The sequence below is a fragment of the Bipolaris sorokiniana genome (assembly GCF_000338995.1).
Source record: "Bipolaris sorokiniana ND90Pr unplaced genomic scaffold COCSAscaffold_19, whole genome shotgun sequence".
Classification (NCBI taxonomy): domain Eukaryota; kingdom Fungi; phylum Ascomycota; class Dothideomycetes; order Pleosporales; family Pleosporaceae; genus Bipolaris; species Bipolaris sorokiniana.
The window spans coordinates 215,157-233,393 of NW_006911913.1; the positions used below are offsets into that span (position 1 = coordinate 215,157).

The following is an 18,237-nucleotide window of genomic DNA, read 5'->3' on the forward strand; positions in this document are numbered from 1 at the left end:
CAGAGTTGCTGTATCATGTACGTCCGCGCGGCGTCCTCGTGGCTTTGCCTTAAGGAATCGTTGTTGCCTAGGGGATTGATTCAGTCTTATACATGCCAAAAAGACGCCTCTACTTCCCTTAGACTCTTCATCCAAAAGTCATACATACCCAAGAAAGCCCACTCAAAGCCCAGCCTCTGTAATCCATCAAAAACCCAACCTTGGGAATCAACATCATGTCTTCCACCCGGAGCAAGCTCGCCGCCTACGAACATCCTCTTCGCATAGTCACTCTTCTCACCTCCGCCCTCACACTACCACTTCTCATCGCCACCACAATCGTATCGCTCCAAAATCACCCCTGGTACCGCTACCGGCCCGTAACAGCCTTTTGCTTCGGATTTATCCCGCTCGCCCTCACCGCTTTCGCATCAACCAAGAGCCTTGTACACCAAAGAAGACATGGACGTATGCCCCAAGCAAGCTTCAAGCTTGTCGATGGCGTGGCAGGAATAGTGTACTTGAGTATTCTGATTGCCATTTGGGCAGTTGAAATCGGAAACCTGGAGAGGCCAGGATTTGGGCTTTTGGCCGGGTACACGACCGCTCCTATGATTATCAACATGTAAGTTCTATTTCCTTTTACGTTGGACACAGGGGAAAAGGTCAAGTAAATTTCAAGTGGCTAATTGCTTGAAAAAAGGTTCGTACATGGTTACCTCTTCGCTTGCAATGCGCGATCAGTGGTTGCACTCTTCGCGGCTCCACAAGTACATGAGTGCCCCAACTGCCATAGCAGCTTCACCACTCGCACAACACAGATTCAGGAAACAAAGCAGAGTGGGGAATATAGTTTGTTGCGCGGAGAAGATTACCTTGATGTGGATGCTGATGCAGAGCACTACACTGATGGTAGCTCCGGCCCTGCGGATGCGCAGATACTGCAGCCTGAGAGCGAGTCCAAGGGCGAGTCTAAGGGTGAGAGCAAGAAAGCAATTATCGATGTCTGAGCTTTCAGCTTTGGTCGAATTATCGGACGGTTTATGGTTAACGGGGGCTGCTAATGCGGCTTTTCAAACTAAAGTTTCGGGGCGTTGTAAGTAGGTAAGAAATGTTGTATTATGACATTAGCTGTCAACATAACACTAGATGAGTTGCTTGCCAGATAAGCGATTAGTCTTTCACATCTGATAGGCAGTCTGAGATGTTATGACGCGGATGAAGAAGGAAGAATGAAACTGTATTGTGCGTTACATTCAAAATGTACAAAAAGATATCATATATACATCATCATCCCCACCAGCCACCTGAGTTCCCATGCCGGCTGTGTCTTCTATATAAAAAGCCATACCTTACATACCATCAACCTTGATAGATAGCCTTGCAGCCTTTAATTGCGGGAAACGTCTCATTCTGATCCCACTGTATTACTACGTTAGCATTCATCCCTCACCACCGATCATACGCGGCTTCAAGGGTTGACAACTTACGTGCTCAACAATACATCCACCTTCCCACCTAAACCGATCCACAACGTCGCCAAACTGGGAGTCGTAATTGACCCAGCTCATGGAAGAGTTGAACGCCGTGCGCTTGGCGGTGATGTTGGCTGTATTCCAGAAGGGGGAGAGAACGTCCCATGCGGCAGTGGAGCCATTTGCTACTTGAGGATTGTGATTCTGTAGTCGGTCAAGTCAGTCAAAGTACGTCCCCTGGAGTTGGAGATGGAAAAGTAGACGCACAATATAATCGACTGCAATAAACGAAAACGCCTTGCTGATATCCGGCTTGTAGATAAACGCCTGCGCAAACTGTTCAAATCGTTCCTTTGTCTCCTGCTCTGTGACCTTGCTGTTACGCACACAGGGTGCGGGCTTAACGGGAGCTGCCTGGCGGGCCTCTAGTGTGGGAGCTGCAAGGGCAATCGGCGCAACGAGTGCTGAAACAAGAAGTGAAACGCGCATCTTGGAAATCCTAGTCGATAGAATACTCGAAAGTTATAGTAGTCGTTTGGAATGTTTGAAAACGAATGATGATTGTTTCTGTACCCAGGCACAGATGCACACTGGGAAATCAACACTTATATCTCCACCGCCCTATCTCACATCTCGCACAGTCCTAGCTTAGTCTATTGCTGGTTATTACTCTACAACACGTATGTACGTACGTGCTCAAACCACGCCTCTTCTCTCAAATGAGGACCAGCGCCAGGGAATACCCCTCGCCGCCTGTCCCTGCATCTACATACGCAAGGGCCCCACCGGCTTTAATCCGGAGTCCCCAGCGCAACATATCTCACCTACGATTCGCCGGCTCGTCATCTTTCGCGGCGAGCAGAAACAAACGACTTGTACCTTCTAATCTCGTCCCAGTAAGTAAGTACTTACGCGGGGCACTTTGACACTTACCGAAATTTAGGGGCGCAGCACTTCGGAAACATGGGGCTGGGGATTGGAAACAAACCCGCAAGGTCAGCATCGCATGTTTCCGTACTTACGTACCGGTGTCTATACGCTGAGGTCGGTGGTGGTGGTGGCTCAGCCAGGTGACGTACCTTTCCAAGTAACATACGCGTGCACGTACTTGGACTTGTTTCGGACCAGCGCCGTTTTTCCCGTCTGATAACAACCCCCAATCTGGGCTGTATTCTGAGAATCGTAGTATGGAAACGGCGAATCGTTGTTCGGTAAGCGGGTTCGGTAAGCGTATACGTTCTGGCGGTCACGCAAAAACGGGCGCTAGGAGTAGTTTAGCGTGGCGCTAGGGAGTGAAGCACTGGCAATCATTCTTGGGGGACTAAAACTGCCGGATGAAAAACTGCCGCAAGTATAATCGGTACGAGAACACAGTAAAACCTACACTATGTACTTCCTTCATATTAGATATACATAAACAAATAATCCTCTACCTCGCAACTATCCCAGACGTTTACAAAACCTACAGAGTCCTTTACTGCTTTATACCGTGATTTGTGCTGATGGTAAACATCCCCCTCTACCCGGCCCATTCCAGCCTATCCCCGAGAATCTAGTGCAGTCTTAAACGCCCTTCTATAGCCTCCATCCCCTAACCAAACCCTCAAACCCTCTAACCCGCCAAACCAGCCCAAAAACCCCCCCCCCAACCAGACAAACATCCCTACCCCGAAACAAACCCCCCTCGGAGCCATAACACCGCCGTACCTCCCCGTCGCACCACCCACGCATATCCCGCTCCACCCCTCTCATTTAGCAAAAACACAATAGAGAAGCCATCATACACCTCTCTCTCCACCCCACCCCACCCCACCACATCCTCCTCCCCATCTCCTACAGACAAAGCACTGCCAAGCCCATACAACCATCTTATCCAAAGCACACCGCAGCCGGCACTTCCACTCACCCAATCACTTCCCGCCCGCGGTCCGCGTAAATAACCGCACGTCATGCATCAAATCCAACATTCCATGCGAGCGACAAAGAAAAAAAAAATGTGGGCTGGACAGCGGTGGGTGGGCGCGGGTCGGCACTTGTCAAGTTGGGGTGGCGGTGCCGCACGGGGGAGTTTGATATGTAAGATAGGTAGTTAGTACAAGGGCGAGTTATCACGTGCATGGGAGGTTAGGTTTCATAGATAAATGATAGAGGAATTTTTGTAAAGTAAAAGCAAATAAAAGGCTTACTAACAAGGAAAAAAAAAGGGGGGGGGGGGCTTTTTTTGAAGTATTTGTGTTGATATCTATTCACTACGTACGGTCCATTTCCACCTAACCGAAACTTTATGTACAACAACTCTCTCTCTATCTCTATCTCTCTCTTTTGACCCCCTGGCCCTTCCCCTCCCCACCAACCCCGCCCATCAAACCCCGAACATATACATTTCCCTCAAGTCGTCGAATCAAAAAGAAGAAGAATGTAGTATTAGTTTTCTTTAACAAAAATCCGCTAATATGTGTAAAGAAGTTCGCTCGGGTATGTTATGTGTTGCAACGCAAATCAAAAAAAAATCAAAGTGTTCATCGCTTCATCCCCTGCCAACACATACAGCTCCCAAATATTTCTTAATACCTCAACTTGCCCAATAGGCTAAAGCAATACGCACACTCCCTCTCACTCTTCATCTGTATCATAAAAATGCGTGCGCGCGCACCCAGCACGCCGCCCGTCTTACTAACACCGCCAATCTGGCCAGCTTCGTCGACATTGTCTTCCCACACGCTGACTGCTATGCCGCTACGGGCCACGCGCTCAAAGCATGTCTCGGACAACTGCACGTCAAGAAGGAGCTCGCCGTGTTTCTTACCCGTCAGCACGATGCGTCGTTCCTGGCGATGGTCTCGTGTACCAGGGGCGCGTTGTCGAGAGTTGGTGGGCGACGAGGGCATGCTGGGGTTGGGTGAGGGCAGCATGATGGTTAGCCTGGCGCTGCCCATGTCACGCCATTTCTTAAGTGACTCGCGCTCGTAAAGCCTGCACTTTGTGTTTGTGATGCCAGGTGGCGCGCCGGGTGCTCGAGTGATGTCACCGGTGGGGGTGGAGGCGCCTGAACCTGGTCGAGAGTTGGAGCCGTTGTCAAAGGACGAGCCGGTGCTGCGTGATCCCAGCGTCGAGTTGCGGATGCTGAAAACGCCATTCTTGCTAAACGAAAATCGGCCCAACGCTGAGCGAAGGGCGCTGTTCATGGTCCCGACTGAAGATTCAGTGGCAGCCGAGACGGAAGCGGCGCGTGTGCTTGACTTTCGGTAGCTGCTTCTCCTACCCAGTGTGCCTCCGATCCATCCAGAAGGAGTCTCGCTGCTTATCCTAGCTGCGTTCTGGCGGTCCATTGCTTCGGCCCAGCTTGATTGTCCGTAGGGGCCGCGTGCGTTCTGCAGCGCAATGTACGTGGGATTATTGATACGCGCCTGGTTGATCATGGAGTACAACTGAGTGCATTCAGTCGCATTGCGACTCCTCAACATGATGTTATTTCCAGGTTTGAGACGCGACTCGCCAGTGGGCGGGGAACGAATGGAGATATCAATAGCCGTTGACTTACGCAACGGTACCAGAGGGGTAAGCTCAACCGCAATAAGGGGAGCACCTCCCTCGGGAGTGATGATCTCGTCACCGTCAGCGAGGAAAGGTTTAGAATGATTGCTTGAGATTTCAAAGACCTCAATCTTTCCTGGTGTGACGACAATACTACATTCGTCGGGGTGCAGGCTGTCCCATTTGCCCTGGTCAGACCAAGCAAACAGGGACGCTATCGTACGTAAGGCCTTTCCAGAGTTTTGCGGAACGGTCCGGTAAGGCGAGTTCGATGCGGATTGAGAGGGAGTGATGGTACCATTAGGAAGGGTATAGATGGAAGGCGGCGGTGACACCTTGGGGAACTTCTTCGTCTCCTCTTCCGTTTTCTCAGCCGTAGTCGGGCGGCTGGGCTCTCGAACCGCAGTTTGCGGGCGCGAAGTGTACCCGCGGGGTCCGATATATCCGATTGGCATCAATGGCATGGGTACATCATCATCTAGCTCATCCTCAGATGACTCAGATGTCGCACTCTCTTCCTGTTCTTCGCCTGCTTCTTCTTCGGACTCAGAGTCCTCCTCGCTTTCAGTCGACTCTTCCGTGCAGGTGGATGGTTCATACTCGTGCTTCAGGGGTGACGATGAACGGCGTTTGCCTCTGAAGCCAGGTAGTGTTGGTAGAAGTATGGGAGTCTTGGAGCCCTTTAGTGTTTCAGGGCTTGCCGGACTGGGGGAACGATGCGGGGGAGTTGGTGGGGGCGGCACATCCGTCGGAGCCTCTGGCTCTTGAATATCCTCAACCGTGATGCTGTGCTTCTTCTGGTGCATCTTGGGAGGCGCCGAGGCTACTTCACGAACATTGCAGGATTCTACACGTGAATCCTCAGAAGGTGTGGAAGGACGGCTTGACTTTCTTTGTCTAGGAATACTGGGAAGCTCCAAGGAAGGCACAGATGAGACCCGCCTATGTTGTTGCGGGCGTTGGGGTGAAGGCGGGGAGCCAGGAGGTGAAAGCTCCGACTCTGTGACTGTACGCTTGTCTCCTTCAGAAGAGTCCGAGTCCGAGTCATCAACCTCAGAGGTTGGCATCCAGACACTGAAGCCCTTGCTTGACTGCGAAAGCGCCGATGGCGCAGACGGAAGCGACTGGGGCCGTCGCTTCGTGGACTTTCTACGGGGCTTGGGGAGATCCTCGACTGGTTTAACATCCTCTGGTTCAGTGGGATCATCCAGTGTGATTTGGCGGGATGGACGTCCAGAGTGTGGAGATGAGGGATTTTTGGAAAGCCTCTTTGCTCTTGTTCGTTTCAGACTTGATGGGGAACCAGTGTTGGCCATGCGCACTGCTTCGTCAAGGCCGCGAGGTGTCCGGTCAGCATCATCGTGGGACAGACCTGTCGGGAACATTTGTTCAACTGGAGTACGCGGCTCTGCTTGGGCGACGTCTCTGGCGTCGTAAAGACTACTGAAGGAGGCATCGCCGCTCGGAGGCGTGATGGGCGACACTGTCCGTGACTGGTTTCGCTTGTGTGGGGTATCGTAGTGCCATACCTTTGATACTTCTGTGTGTCGTTCGCCGATGGGAATATCAATCTCGTGTGGGCTGGGGGTTCGGCTCTTGTCAAGTGCGGTTGAGCCTGTTGCATGAGATGGAGAAGACGAGCCATGGCTGCTTGTTCGCTGTGCTTGATTGGTTGCGGCTTGGATTTTCCTGACTTCGGACAATTCAGAGGGGATGGGATTGAGTCCAAGCATCTGTACCCACTCGAAGCCAGCCTGTTCATCGTCAGAGATTAGAGACATGACCTCGCTCCATTCGGAACCATCTGCCTGGGTTCCGCGGATCATGACAATAATCTCGCCCTTGGCATCGCCATTGCGAGCCGATGCGTTACTCAGCTGGACCGGCGGCAGGAGTAACCATCGTCCCGTGGAATCGACTTCGCAAATCAGAATATCACCTCCAGCGCCTTGACCTGGAGCATTGTCGCGGAGTAAAATCTCAACGCGACAACTCATTTCTTGACCACTTGAATGGTAGAGATGCAAATCAAAGTGGTCCCTAGCTCGCACACATCGCGACGGATCAACTCGCACGCCCGCAAGAGGAGCGAGACTGCGAGGATCGCGAGCACGGGTGGGGTCAATTTCGGCTGCTGCTTCGTCTTCGAGGCGAGCCTGCTCATCGTTGGACCGCTTTCGGGCGGCGATGACCAAGTCTTGGAAGATGCTTGAGACCTTCTCTACGCTCTCGGATGGTTTCACGTGGTTGATGCCCTACAATAAGTCAGTATATAAGAAGGCTATGTTTGGAGAGTGGGACAAACCTTTAAGCTCTTTGAGAGATACTTGAGTCGCACCAGTGGGCGCTTGAGCATATAGGCAACATCGACACGCTCGCCGTCACTGTTGACGACGTACCCTTCTGCATTGCGTGGCATGCCCTCATCCCACGGAGCGCCATCGTCTGGCCCATTGACAACTTTGGCAGGCTTAAAGGGATCTTCATCTGCGGGTGCAAGGCTGATTACCACATCTTGGAAGCCAAGACGCCAGACGGAAATGTAGTCGGAGTAGACACGCTGTGCGCTCTGTGCCCACTCAATCAGTTCATCAGAGTCGTCCTTGGGGACGCGCTTGTGCAGGGTCTTGAGTCGCTCTAGACAGACACCCATGTCGACAATGGGCTTTGTGATTTCACTTGGATCTGTTGATTTGGATGAGCGAGAGAACAGACCAGCAGCAATGGCGGCCTCCGATTTGTTTAGGACACAGCTGAGAAGAACGGGAATGACACCGTCGACAAGAGTACGAAGCTCTCGCATATATTTGGCCTCGTCAGAGGAGAGCTCCTGCATGATATCTTCAATGGTGGCAGTGGCTAGGCGGCTCCTATTGGTACGAATGCTGCGAGCGGAGACGATGCTCTTGGAGCCTGCCGCTTTGGGCATGGAGAGCACTGACATGAGATCCTCATGCCTCGCAATTTTCCTCCGGCGGGTGCTCTGGCGACTAATGATTGTCGAGGTTTCGGGGTTCAGGAGCGAGCCGACTTCAGACGAAGGCGCTCGGGTCTGGGTTCGCTCGGAGAAGGCACTCACTGTATCTGAGGCACCAACGCCTGATGACCGTGTTGATTGAGAGGCAATTGTAGAGAGGCGCTTGCCAGTGGATGGGAACATGCGTGGGCCCAATATCTGACGCGGTCGCAGTGGCTGTGGCATCAGATCAGCCATGTGATCCTCAGCAGCTTCAGAAGGTGCAGCTTCTTTTGCCTCTTGGTCTCGAGCGTCTTCCTTGGGCATGTCGTCTATAGAAGTGGATTCGCGAAGGGGAGACGACATGGATCGACCCTTCGTGGGGGAGTACTGGCTTTTGCGCCTTGCACCACGGCGCTTCAGACTTGGCGTCGAGGCAAAGGACACTTCGCTATCTTTATCTTGAACAGTCGTTTCGCTCATGGCATCTGAGGCGATGGTGGACGGGGCCTCCTCGAGATCTTGTGTCTTGATGGTCATCTCGCGGCTGGCTTGCCTGCGTCGTTGCTTGCTGCTGCTGGCGCTGCCATTTCCACTGCTGCGACGGCGGTTCTTGTCGACAGATTCGGGCCTTGTCCTCTCAGTGGATGCACTAACTTCTGATTTCTCGACCGGGTAGGGCAGATCAAGGGATGACACAGAGTCCTTGGATCCTCTCCTCTTCTGCGATTCCTTTACGGGCTCGTCTTGTGTCGCCTCCGTCGACACGGTGACCTCGGACCTACCGGCTGCGGCAGGGAGATCTTGGGACGAAGCGGATCCCCTAGATCTACGCCTACGTCGCGAGCGTGATTTTTTGACAGGTGTTTCCTCCGTCACGTCAGTCGACAGAGTCACCTCTGATGTTCCCAGATTTGAAGGTAGCTCTGAGCTTGATGCAGAATCCTTGGATCTTCTTCGCCTGGGGCGGGTTTTGGGATTCACGAGGGGGTCGGGTGTGCTGCTGAGCCAGGCTTCTAAGCGGCTTCCTACGGGCCTGGCGGGAGGTGTCTCTGACGCTGCCGGGATTATCAATGGCGTGGCGGCCTCCTCCTCGGTCCTTGGGTACGACCTGCGACTCTTCCTTCGTGAGGGTTTTTGGGGGTTCTTGAGAGCTTCATCGGCTGTACGATCGCCTTGGCTTCGCGGGCGGCGCCGTCGTCTTCGCTCTCTGAGTTCGTCATTTCGCGGCGAAGTAATTCTGCTCTCTCTTGGGAATGAAACGGCACTCTTCTCGTACTCGACTGTGACAACTAGATTGGGGTCCTCGCTCAGTGCAGTGTCGGATCTGTGGGCAAATCTCTGTGGGTATTTTGCAAGGTCGTCTGCTGACATAGATCCCCGTGGTGAAGTGCGCGCACGCCGTCTACTAGGTCGCACCCTCACCAGTTCGGTCTTTTCTTTCTCTGGCTTCGGAGACGTGGATTTAGGTCGCGACCCATCGCTCTTTGCACCCTTGTCACTTTTTGAGCTCTTCCCGCTCCCTCCACCACTGCTTGTTGGTCGTTGGTCGCTGCCAGAGCTGGGGGGCTTTGAGGGTCCGCGTTGCTTGGGTGGAGGCTTGATCTGTCCGGTGCTTTTCCCAATATACTCTGCGAAGGGGAGGAGAGGGCTCTGCTGAAGGGTTATGGGCGCAATGGGTTTGAGTTCAGGACTAGCGGGCTTTTTGGGGATGATTTTCGAGGGGCGGACCCAGGCATTGGCGATGATCTTTGGCTGGGGGCGGCCAGCGGCGTCCTTGGGGGCTGGTTGTTTGCTGCGCCAGTGCGAGTCGCTGATGACGCGCTTCTTAGGCGCAGTTGCAGTGAGGACATCTTCGTCGAGCTCGTTGTGGGGGATGGGCGTCTTCTTTCCGCTGCCGGGGCGCTCTGGACTGGCACCGACAGATTTGCCCCGTTCGTGCGAAGGCTTCCAATTTGGCTTGTCGTCGAGGGTCTTTGCCTTGGGCGTCGTGACGGGTGTAGTGGGTGTGGCGGGTGTGGCGGGCGCAGCAGCAGGTGTGACGGGCGCAACGGGCGTGGGCGAAGAGGCAGCGCTCGCATCTTCCGTAGTTGTCGTGGCCGCAGCTGGTGTTGCAGGAGTTGCGTGAGTTGGTGTCGCAGCAGCGCCCTCTGGCTCGATGTTCTGTTGCCAGCGTTTTATCTTGTCGCGCACGTTGGCAGGCTTGTTGATTCCAATTGCCTTTGCAAAGTCCTTGCCATCCATGCCGGTCTGTTTGTCCGTCGCGCCCATCTTCTTGCCTGGCGGGCCATTTCTCTTCTGTCCAGTCGAGTCTTGGGGGTCACTGGGCCGGGGGGAAGCGGGCATCGAGTCCCGCAATCATTGGAGCAAGCAGTGGGGCGTCGCGGGGGACGGTGGTAGCGGGGGGTATTGAAGGGGAGTGTTTTGGTGTTGTTGTGTTTTTGAGCTCTGGTCGGGTGTGGCTGGTGGGCGTTTCCAGAGCTACGCAGGAGCCCGCAGCAGGCCGTGATGGCGAGGGTAGAGTGTTTGTGTGTATCACGGGCCAGCGAGTGTATGGGGCGGGCGAGGTGAAGGCCGCGGCGCCATACATACAGACAGTAATTATGGGAGGGAGAGGGCTGGCGGTAGCGCAGTGGGAGCGAGGCAGGCCGCAAGCCGGTGTGATGATGTTGGATGACCCAATAGGTGCGGATAGCGCCCAAGGCCGGCCTGGCGTAGTGCATGCATGGCACGTCCCCTAGGCCGACTCGACTGCGACGACCAAAGACGCGATAAGAGCCGATCGGTGGTGGTGGGCGATCACGCTGCCTTGTGCTTGCTTAGTACGCGCATACTTGGATATGCTCCGATGCACCCGCCCGTCCTCGAGCCTGGGCGGACTCTCGTTCTTTTGCTTGTATTCAATTGTGTACTTTCACATGTACTCTACATATACTGGCAGAGAGGAGACGCACACCCTCCAGCCCCGCCGACCCACGTCCAGTCTCCAGGGCCAAAAGACACGCATCCATGCCAAGCGGGCAGACAGCTGCCATTCCAAGTTTACATACGTGTCTGTCGGCGAATTGCATGCATCGGCGGCCTCTTTGCTGCCAACATTGTGCCTGCCCACCCCCATGTGCATCATTGTGCATCCAACATTAAAACAGCCTTCTATTTTCATATCACCAGCCAAATATGCACATTACCGCTACAATCTGCATCTTCCTCAAACGCCCCTTTGCCGTCTCCTATTTCTGACCCAGGCGTTCATACTCCAAGCTCGCCAGCACAAACGCCCCACTACCCAGCACGCTGTTATACAAAATCGGCCTCCCAACATAATACTAAAAGCGCACTAGTCAGCATCTTCAACTTCAACACTTCTCCCCATGTCGTAAACACATACCTCGTACGTAGCCGTCGAATTCAAACTGCACACACTCACCGTCCCATTCCACCCCAACGTCCCATTCCCATTGCGCACCACAAAGCTGTCAGCAACATACTCGTAAGCCCTACGCGCCACACGCGAATACACCACCGCATCCCCACTCCGCCCCAACACCCCCAGCCTCACACTCTTCAGCAGCGCATACACAAACATGCTACTCGCACTACTCTCAATATAATTCCCCTGCCGCCCCGGCTGATCCATGACCTGCCACCAACCCCCCGTCTGCCCATCTACCGCGCGCACCACCGCCGGCATGAGCTGCTGCAACTTACCCTCGACATAGGCTCTGGCTTCGCGCGCAGAAGCCGGGAGTAATTCGACAAGGTCTACGAGCGCCATGCAGAACCACCCCAGACTGCGGCCCCAGACGTGCGGACTCGCGCCTGAGATGCTATTCGCCCATACTGCCGCGCGGCGGGCGTCGTACCCATGCACCAGCAGCCCTGTCTTGTCGTCGTAGCAGTGGCGCCACAGCAGGTCGAGCTGCTGCACAATGGCTTCCTGGCAATCCTGTTTGTTGCTATCCACGGCCTGGTTGTAAGCGGCCATGAAGGGGGCGAAGCTATACATGCCGTCGAGATAGCTCCAGTAGGGGTAGACGTAATACCATAGTCCTCCTTCTGCGGTTTTGGGCTGCAAGTCAATGCTGTGTCGCAGTGCCGTAGCGGTGGTGTGGTATTTTTCGTTCTTTTTTTCTTGCCATGCTCGTAGTAGTCCGTTTCCGTTGCTCAATCGGTCGAGTGGGTAGGTAGTATCTTTGGTCGCGTTGGACAGGACTGGGACAACGGAATCCAGGCTCTTAAGCACATGCGCATCGATTGCAGCCTTGGAGCTATGCTGCGGGTACTGTGTCACAAGTGCGTGAAACACTTTCTGGACAAATCCTGCTTGAAGAAGCCCAGATGAATCTTGCCCGCTGCTCAGGATGCCTTGCTCGCGAGCCATGATAGATTGCGCCATTTGCAGGGAAAGCGCACGTGACGCATCTTGCGTGCTGCGAGGCAGCGCTGCAGTGCAGCTGAAAAGGCCAAAATAAGAAACAAGGCGTGCGCTCAACTGCATCGTGACGAGGGACGTCTGGGCAGGCGTGGGGTGGAAGGGCCTTGACCAAGAAGTCTAGTAGAAACAAGAAAACACAGCCTACCAAATAACGAAGAACTGGGCTGGTCGTTTTGTTGCATAGAATGATATGATCTGCAGAAAGAAGCACTTTATAATCAGCCCATTTCTGCCAATGCTTCGACTCTAAAATCTCACCGGTAATCTTATTACCTCGACGCACGCCCCAAAGATAGAACCATAGTGGTAGCGTACATGTGATGAATTCTATAGTCTACCCTTGTCCTTTTTCTACTCGTATTATAACATCAGTTCAAGTCCACTTGAAATAAGCAGTGAACTCAAAATCTAGATTATTGCCGAATATGCCAACCCACCCACCCAAACATCCATTCGTAACAACAATGGCCACATCCCTAGCGTCTCCTCAATCCCCCACTCTAATCCTCGGAGCATCCTGTCACCACGGCTGAACAATCATGCTCTTTTCCTAGTTTCGCTTCTTTCCCAGCTTCTCAACCAGCTTGGCTGCGTCATTGACAGCCGCAAATGCGCTCCATGTGGCCATGACACTCTGGTACATGAGGTATCCGGGGATAACAATCCAGAAAGCGTTCATGAGGACAAAGTAGCCCCAGTAGTAAAACTGTTCAGGGCGCGAGTAGGACAGGTTGAGGATGTAATGGTCGAAAAGAGAGGTCGTGTAGTACAGGACGTCGCCGTAGAACTGGCCAAGCGAGACAATAAGCTGAGCTGAGTAGCGGAGCGGATGGTCGATGGAGATGAGGTAGGCAGTCAGGAAGGAGCCCGGGCCCCAAAATACCTACGGCAAGGGTCAGTCCGTGACACAGCACACGACGATCAACGTCTTAGTCTGGTAAATACATACAGCAGTGATTGTCTCCATGCAGAGGACAAAGGCGTCCTGGGTCAGGTAGCGGGAGTCGCTCAGTGCGTACTCTTTCCACAGCTGGCCAAACAGGTCGTTCATGCCGCCCATGTTGCGGAAGTTGTAGGCAAAGTAGCCCTCGAAGAACGAGTGGATGCATCCGCACAGGACGAACCACATGATGGTGGCCAGGTCCCCGGTGCTGGCATTGGGCCGTAACCGCTTAACCATAACATACGTGACACCGAAGATGGTCACGCACCCGGCCGCGAACTTGAGCACCAGGTCAAAGGTGCCGCTTGTGTTGGCCAGGTAGCCAACAATCTCCTTCTCAATAGGATAGTAAGGGTGCGCGCCCTTGGGCAGGGATGAGTTTGTGGTCTCCATGTCGGGACGATAAACAGAGGCCGTGTCTATTAAAAAGAAGGTGAGAAAGCAACAAGCGGTAGAGAAGCCAAAGATGAGAGAAATAGAGAAGAAGAAAACAAGAGAGCAGTGGTCCAGCGCCAATGAGCGGTCTAGCTTAACAACAAGAGCACAGTGACAGCGTGCGTCGGGATGCCAGATTGCTAAGAACCGTGAAAAGGGAAAATATTCTGGGGCAGGGTCAGGGACTCGCCATTGAGGGCAAAGATCGGCGCTACTGCTCGCGCCTTGTCCGGGCTTAGCCAGGGATGCGGTTCTTCTCCCTTTTCGTCCCGTTCCAGCATGCCGCAATCCCCTTGCTCGCCGCGAAAACATGTGACATCTTTTCTGCCTGAGGAATCCTTTCGACGCGCTCTCATGGTGTTGCTGGAGTTCGTGCAGTGCGGGGTCGACTTCTTGAATGAATGTACTGAATTACGCCCGTTCCACTCAGCTCAACGCAATCCTACCAATGGCTCCTTGAACCTTCACTCCCATAATGCCAAGGTCACTGGGCGCGTCTTTCGGTGCATGCTCCAGCCGCCAGCACACATGCCATAGTGTGGAGGGGCATTCTGCTATCTCAGCGCATCGTCTTGGAAGCAGGAAAAAGAAGACAAGAAAACAACATGTTGCACGGCTTGAATTGGGCAAGAATGGAGCAGCGAACCGCGTTGAGGCATTGGCTTGGTGCGCCCGCGTCTTGGGACAAACGTTGACATGACCGACCAAGAGACTGTGGAGTGTCGTCCCTCGAGCCCACTTGCACCCTGGCTATCTGTGCCCCAGCCGCTATTCCGGATCCGGCCAACCTCGGCTTCTACCCCAGCTTCATCCAGCCCTCACAACGTCACACTACGACATTCCACCATTGTCAACCATCAACATGTCAGCCAAAGAATCATCAGCGCCAGCCAATTGGGAACTCATCTCCAAGAAAAAGAAGGCTGAGCGGGATTCGCGCATACCAGCAGACTGGAGGCTGAGCACTCTACCCGGACCCAAGGTTACCAACTACACTGAGATACCGCGCCAATGTGGACTTTTGACCGAACAAGAGCTCCAAATCACGGAGCAGTATGATGCTGTTGCATTGGCTGCTGCAATTAGGGAAAAGCGACTGAAATGTCTTGATGTGGCTACAGCATTTTGTAAAGTAAGCACTATGTCCATGTAGAATGTTTAAAATATAGATGAGATACTAATATCGAGATAGAGAGCAGCCATTGCACATCAGCTCATAAACTGCCTTACAGAAATCTTCTTCGAAGATGCACTGAAGAGAGCCTCAGAGCTCGATGCTCACTTGGCCTCAGGAAAACCGCCTCTTGGGCCTCTTCACGGCGTGCCAGTTTCTCTCAAAGATTCCTTCAAGGTTCGCGGCTTCGACGCATCTATCGGCATTGCCGCGCTGTGTTTCAAGCCAGCGACTGAAAACGCCGTCGTGGTCGATTGCTTGCTCAACGCCGGGGCAGTTATATACTGCAAAACCAACGTCCCGCAAACTCTCATGGCCCTGGATTCCCACAACAACGTCTTTGGCCGCACCATCAACCCTCTCAACACTGCTGTAACAGCCGGTGGAAGCTCTGGCGGCGAGGGCGCCCTACTCGCCATGCGCGGTTCCATTCTAGGCGTAGGTACAGACGTCGGAGGCAGCATCCGCATCCCAGCCATGTGCGACGGCACATTCGGCGTCAAACCCAGCTGGGAACGTATCCCCTACGCCGGCCAAGAGCACGGCGTCCTCCCTGGCGCCTCAAAAATCGGCATACCAGCCAGCGCCGGCCCCCTCGCCCACAGTATCCGCGACATCAATCTCTTCTTCCACGCCATCTCCGCCCAAAAACCCTGGGAGGTAGACCCAGATGTCGCGCCCCTCCCCTGGCCCTCCCTCTCCCTCCCCAAACGCCCCCTCCGCATCGGCATCGTCCGCCGCGACGGCGTCATCGATCCCCACCCACCCATCCTCAGCCTCCTTGACGAAGTCAAATCCGCCCTGCTCACCTCCGGTGTCGAAGTTGTAGAAATGGATATCACCCCGCTCTTCTCCCAATGCCAATCCCTCTGCAACGCCCTCCTAGGCATCGAAGGCGGAAACGCAATGTTCGACCTCATCGAATCAACCGGCGAGCCCCTCTCCCCCTGGCTCTCCTCGCGTCTTAGACGCAGGTCACCCATGTCGTTGCAAAAAGTGCAGGAATTACATGGTAAGCGTGAGAAATTACGAACAGAGTTTTTGAAGATTTGGAAGCAGCAAGCGGGGGAGATTGATGCGTTTATATGTCCCGTTGCGCCGCATCCTGTGCCCCCGATTGATGGCTATAACGGGGTTAGCTATACGAGTTCGTTTGTGCTGCTGGATTATCCCGCGGGTGTGGTTCCCGTGAGGCGATTTGGCAAGGGGGATATGCGGGGGGAGATGGATGGGAGGGAGTTGGGGAGTTGGGATAGGGCAAATAGGGCTTTGTGTAAGTTTTCTTTTTTCTTTTCAACCTTTTACGTTTTACGTGGGTAATGTGCTGATTGGGATACAGGGACAAACTTTGATCGCTCGGTTTATCTTGACACGCCGCTTTGCGTACAGGTTGTTGCGCCGAGACTTCAGGATGAGAGGCTGCTGCATGCCATGGCCGCTGTTGATGAAGCGGTCAAGGCGCAGGGGCTTGTGGGTGCGAAGTTGTAGTTTAAGAACATCTCGATTCGTAGACTCATCAGGCTAGTTTCAGAGTGCTAGGACACTTGTTAAGTGCAATTATCTGTCTTGAATGAATATCATGACCACGGCTCTCAAGCGGGCACTGAGAAGGTGACAGATTGAGCTCAACGATACCGTGCTTATCTACTGTTGTGTCTGCTAGTTAGACTATCGGAGATTCCGGTACTCGTCCCGTTACTCAACGTTATCTAAGGACCGAAACTCCCAACATCTTAGTATTGCTATTGCTAAGCAGACAGATGATCAATTGAAATACTGCAACAAAAAAACTGCCATACCAAATCACCGCAACATTTATGAGATGCACTTCACAGAAGCGTTTACAAATGGTATTCTAAATGACTACAGTAAAAAGCTCTATATATCGCAATCTAAATCTTTTCGCACACATAGCCAAGACTACTCCAACTCCTCGTCCCGACACCGCACAGGCGCATCCACAGGATTACACCTCGCCGCCCCACCTCCCGACAGCTCAACCGTATAATTCGATCCGTACCTCGCACTCATTCCCTTTGCTGGAAAATTCGTACTTACAATCTGCGCGCCACTCTGCAGCGCGCTCCCTCTGCTCCGTCACGCCGTTCAGAACAGTCCAAAAGGGTACGTCCGCATGGGTACGAACCATATAGTTTAGTTTAACCAGTCTTTGGATCTCGGTGTAGTTGTCGCCGGTAAGGGAGTCGTTGTGCTTGATGAATGCTGCGTCTGGGGACCCTTCGAGCGCGTTGGTGAAGACGGTGCGGTTTTGCAGGCTAGGTGCAGCGGAAGTGTAGAGATGGCGGACGGAACGGTGGGTAGTTGGATTGGGTGGAGTGTCAAAGTAGAAGAGAATGCGACCACGGACGTCGCGTAGTTTGGGTTAGCCATTGCGCAGAATTGATTGTTCGAGGGTTAGATTGGGGTTGCGGATATCGTCGGGGCGAAGGATCCGACTTAAGGGGAAAAACGGAGAGGATCCCGGTGTCGACGTTGAGGATACGGGAGGGGGACTCCATTCTACTTCTACTTTTCGATAGTTTTTTCGCGGTGCCGTTGAGGTAGGTATCGGTTTTTAGCTCGAGGCTGACAATGATGGGGACGTGGGTACGGTGGGCGTCTGACCATCTGTTGGTTTGGTGGAGACAGTCTTTGAAAATGTGGCATACGGGGTTTAAGTCTAGGTCTTTGGAGTGGAATACTTTGATACCGGATGTGTTGAACATGCCACTGTCGAATGGTGGTTGAACTCTGAGCAACTTCAACAGTTTCCAAAGAGAGGGACGAGAGTACAGTTTACCATTGTCATCTGTACGTAGATCAAACTCGAGTGACCGAACTGACTGGTGTTCCAGCTGGCTGTATATATATTCATGGGAATAGTACTCGACTTGTAGATGTCTGACATTTCCTAGGGACGATGCGATCGGCAGGGTTGATATTTGTGGTAGGGACGATATTCGTTGTATTATGGACGATATGCGGTCAATAATCTTGCGCTTCTGCGAGCGTCTCCCAACACGGTAGGAATTGTGCGTGTCGATGACTTGTAACTGGTTGATGCGTATGTCTTCATTACATGTTGTTGTATCTCTTATACCGATGGAGCAACTCGCATGCGCGAAGAGTAGCATTCTCGAAAAGATCTGACACAGTTAGCTGCATCTACGTACCCATGGTTCCACCTGACAGGACAGATCTTACCCATAGAGCCAACATTGAATTCTGTTCAAAATGTGCGTATGGGATGATGTCTCTGAAATGCAGTAAAATGACGAAGTAAATCTTTGATTTGGCCGACGTGGG

The 18,237-nt window shown here is 53.3% G+C and overlaps 6 protein-coding genes across 6 annotated transcripts; 2 read left to right on the forward strand and 4 right to left on the reverse strand.

The window, feature by feature from the left end:
- Positions 1–107: 107 nt before the first annotated feature.
- Positions 108–1,357, forward strand: COCSADRAFT_129114 (uncharacterized protein). Its single transcript, XM_007707490.1, has 2 exons — positions 108–604; positions 683–1,357. Exons 1-2 carry the CDS (start codon positions 216–218, stop codon positions 987–989), a joined length of 696 nt encoding a protein of 231 aa, XP_007705680.1. The 5' UTR covers positions 108–215; the 3' UTR covers positions 990–1,357.
- COCSADRAFT_31317 (uncharacterized protein) lies at positions 1,342–1,943 on the reverse strand (the record flags this gene model as incomplete). Its single annotated transcript, XM_007707348.1, has 3 exons — positions 1,342–1,401; positions 1,470–1,658; positions 1,722–1,943. 3 exons carry the CDS (start codon positions 1,941–1,943, stop codon positions 1,342–1,344), a joined length of 471 nt encoding a protein of 156 aa, XP_007705538.1.
- A 1,744-nt stretch (positions 1,944–3,687) lies between these two features.
- Positions 3,688–10,563, reverse strand: COCSADRAFT_41704 (uncharacterized protein). The gene is made up of 2 exons (XM_007707369.1): positions 7,294–10,563; positions 3,688–7,243 (listed from the first exon to the last, which is right to left on the reverse strand). Exons 1-2 carry the CDS (start codon positions 10,288–10,290, stop codon positions 4,019–4,021), a joined length of 6,222 nt encoding a protein of 2,073 aa, XP_007705559.1. The 5' UTR covers positions 10,291–10,563; the 3' UTR covers positions 3,688–4,018.
- Positions 10,564–11,131: 568 nt separating this feature from the next.
- On the reverse strand, positions 11,132–12,717 carry COCSADRAFT_264164 (glycoside hydrolase family 105 protein). The gene is made up of 3 exons (XM_007707491.1): positions 12,638–12,717; positions 11,333–12,574; positions 11,132–11,270 (listed from the first exon to the last, which is right to left on the reverse strand). The coding sequence occupies exons 2-3, from the start codon at positions 12,440–12,442 to the stop codon at positions 11,175–11,177; spliced, it is 1,206 nt and encodes a 401-aa protein (XP_007705681.1). The 5' UTR covers positions 12,443–12,574; positions 12,638–12,717; the 3' UTR covers positions 11,132–11,174.
- A 212-nt stretch (positions 12,718–12,929) lies between these two features.
- COCSADRAFT_103550 (uncharacterized protein) lies at positions 12,930–13,715 on the reverse strand (the record flags this gene model as incomplete). Its single annotated transcript, XM_007707492.1, has 2 exons — positions 12,930–13,262; positions 13,329–13,715. 2 exons carry the CDS (start codon positions 13,713–13,715, stop codon positions 12,930–12,932), a joined length of 720 nt encoding a protein of 239 aa, XP_007705682.1.
- Positions 13,716–14,466: 751 nt separating this feature from the next.
- Positions 14,467–16,556, forward strand: COCSADRAFT_185645 (uncharacterized protein). The gene is made up of 3 exons (XM_007707493.1): positions 14,467–14,889; positions 14,950–16,204; positions 16,271–16,556. The coding sequence occupies exons 1-3, from the start codon at positions 14,620–14,622 to the stop codon at positions 16,417–16,419; spliced, it is 1,674 nt and encodes a 557-aa protein (XP_007705683.1). The 5' UTR covers positions 14,467–14,619; the 3' UTR covers positions 16,420–16,556.
- The last annotated feature ends 1,681 nt before the right edge of the window (positions 16,557–18,237 follow it).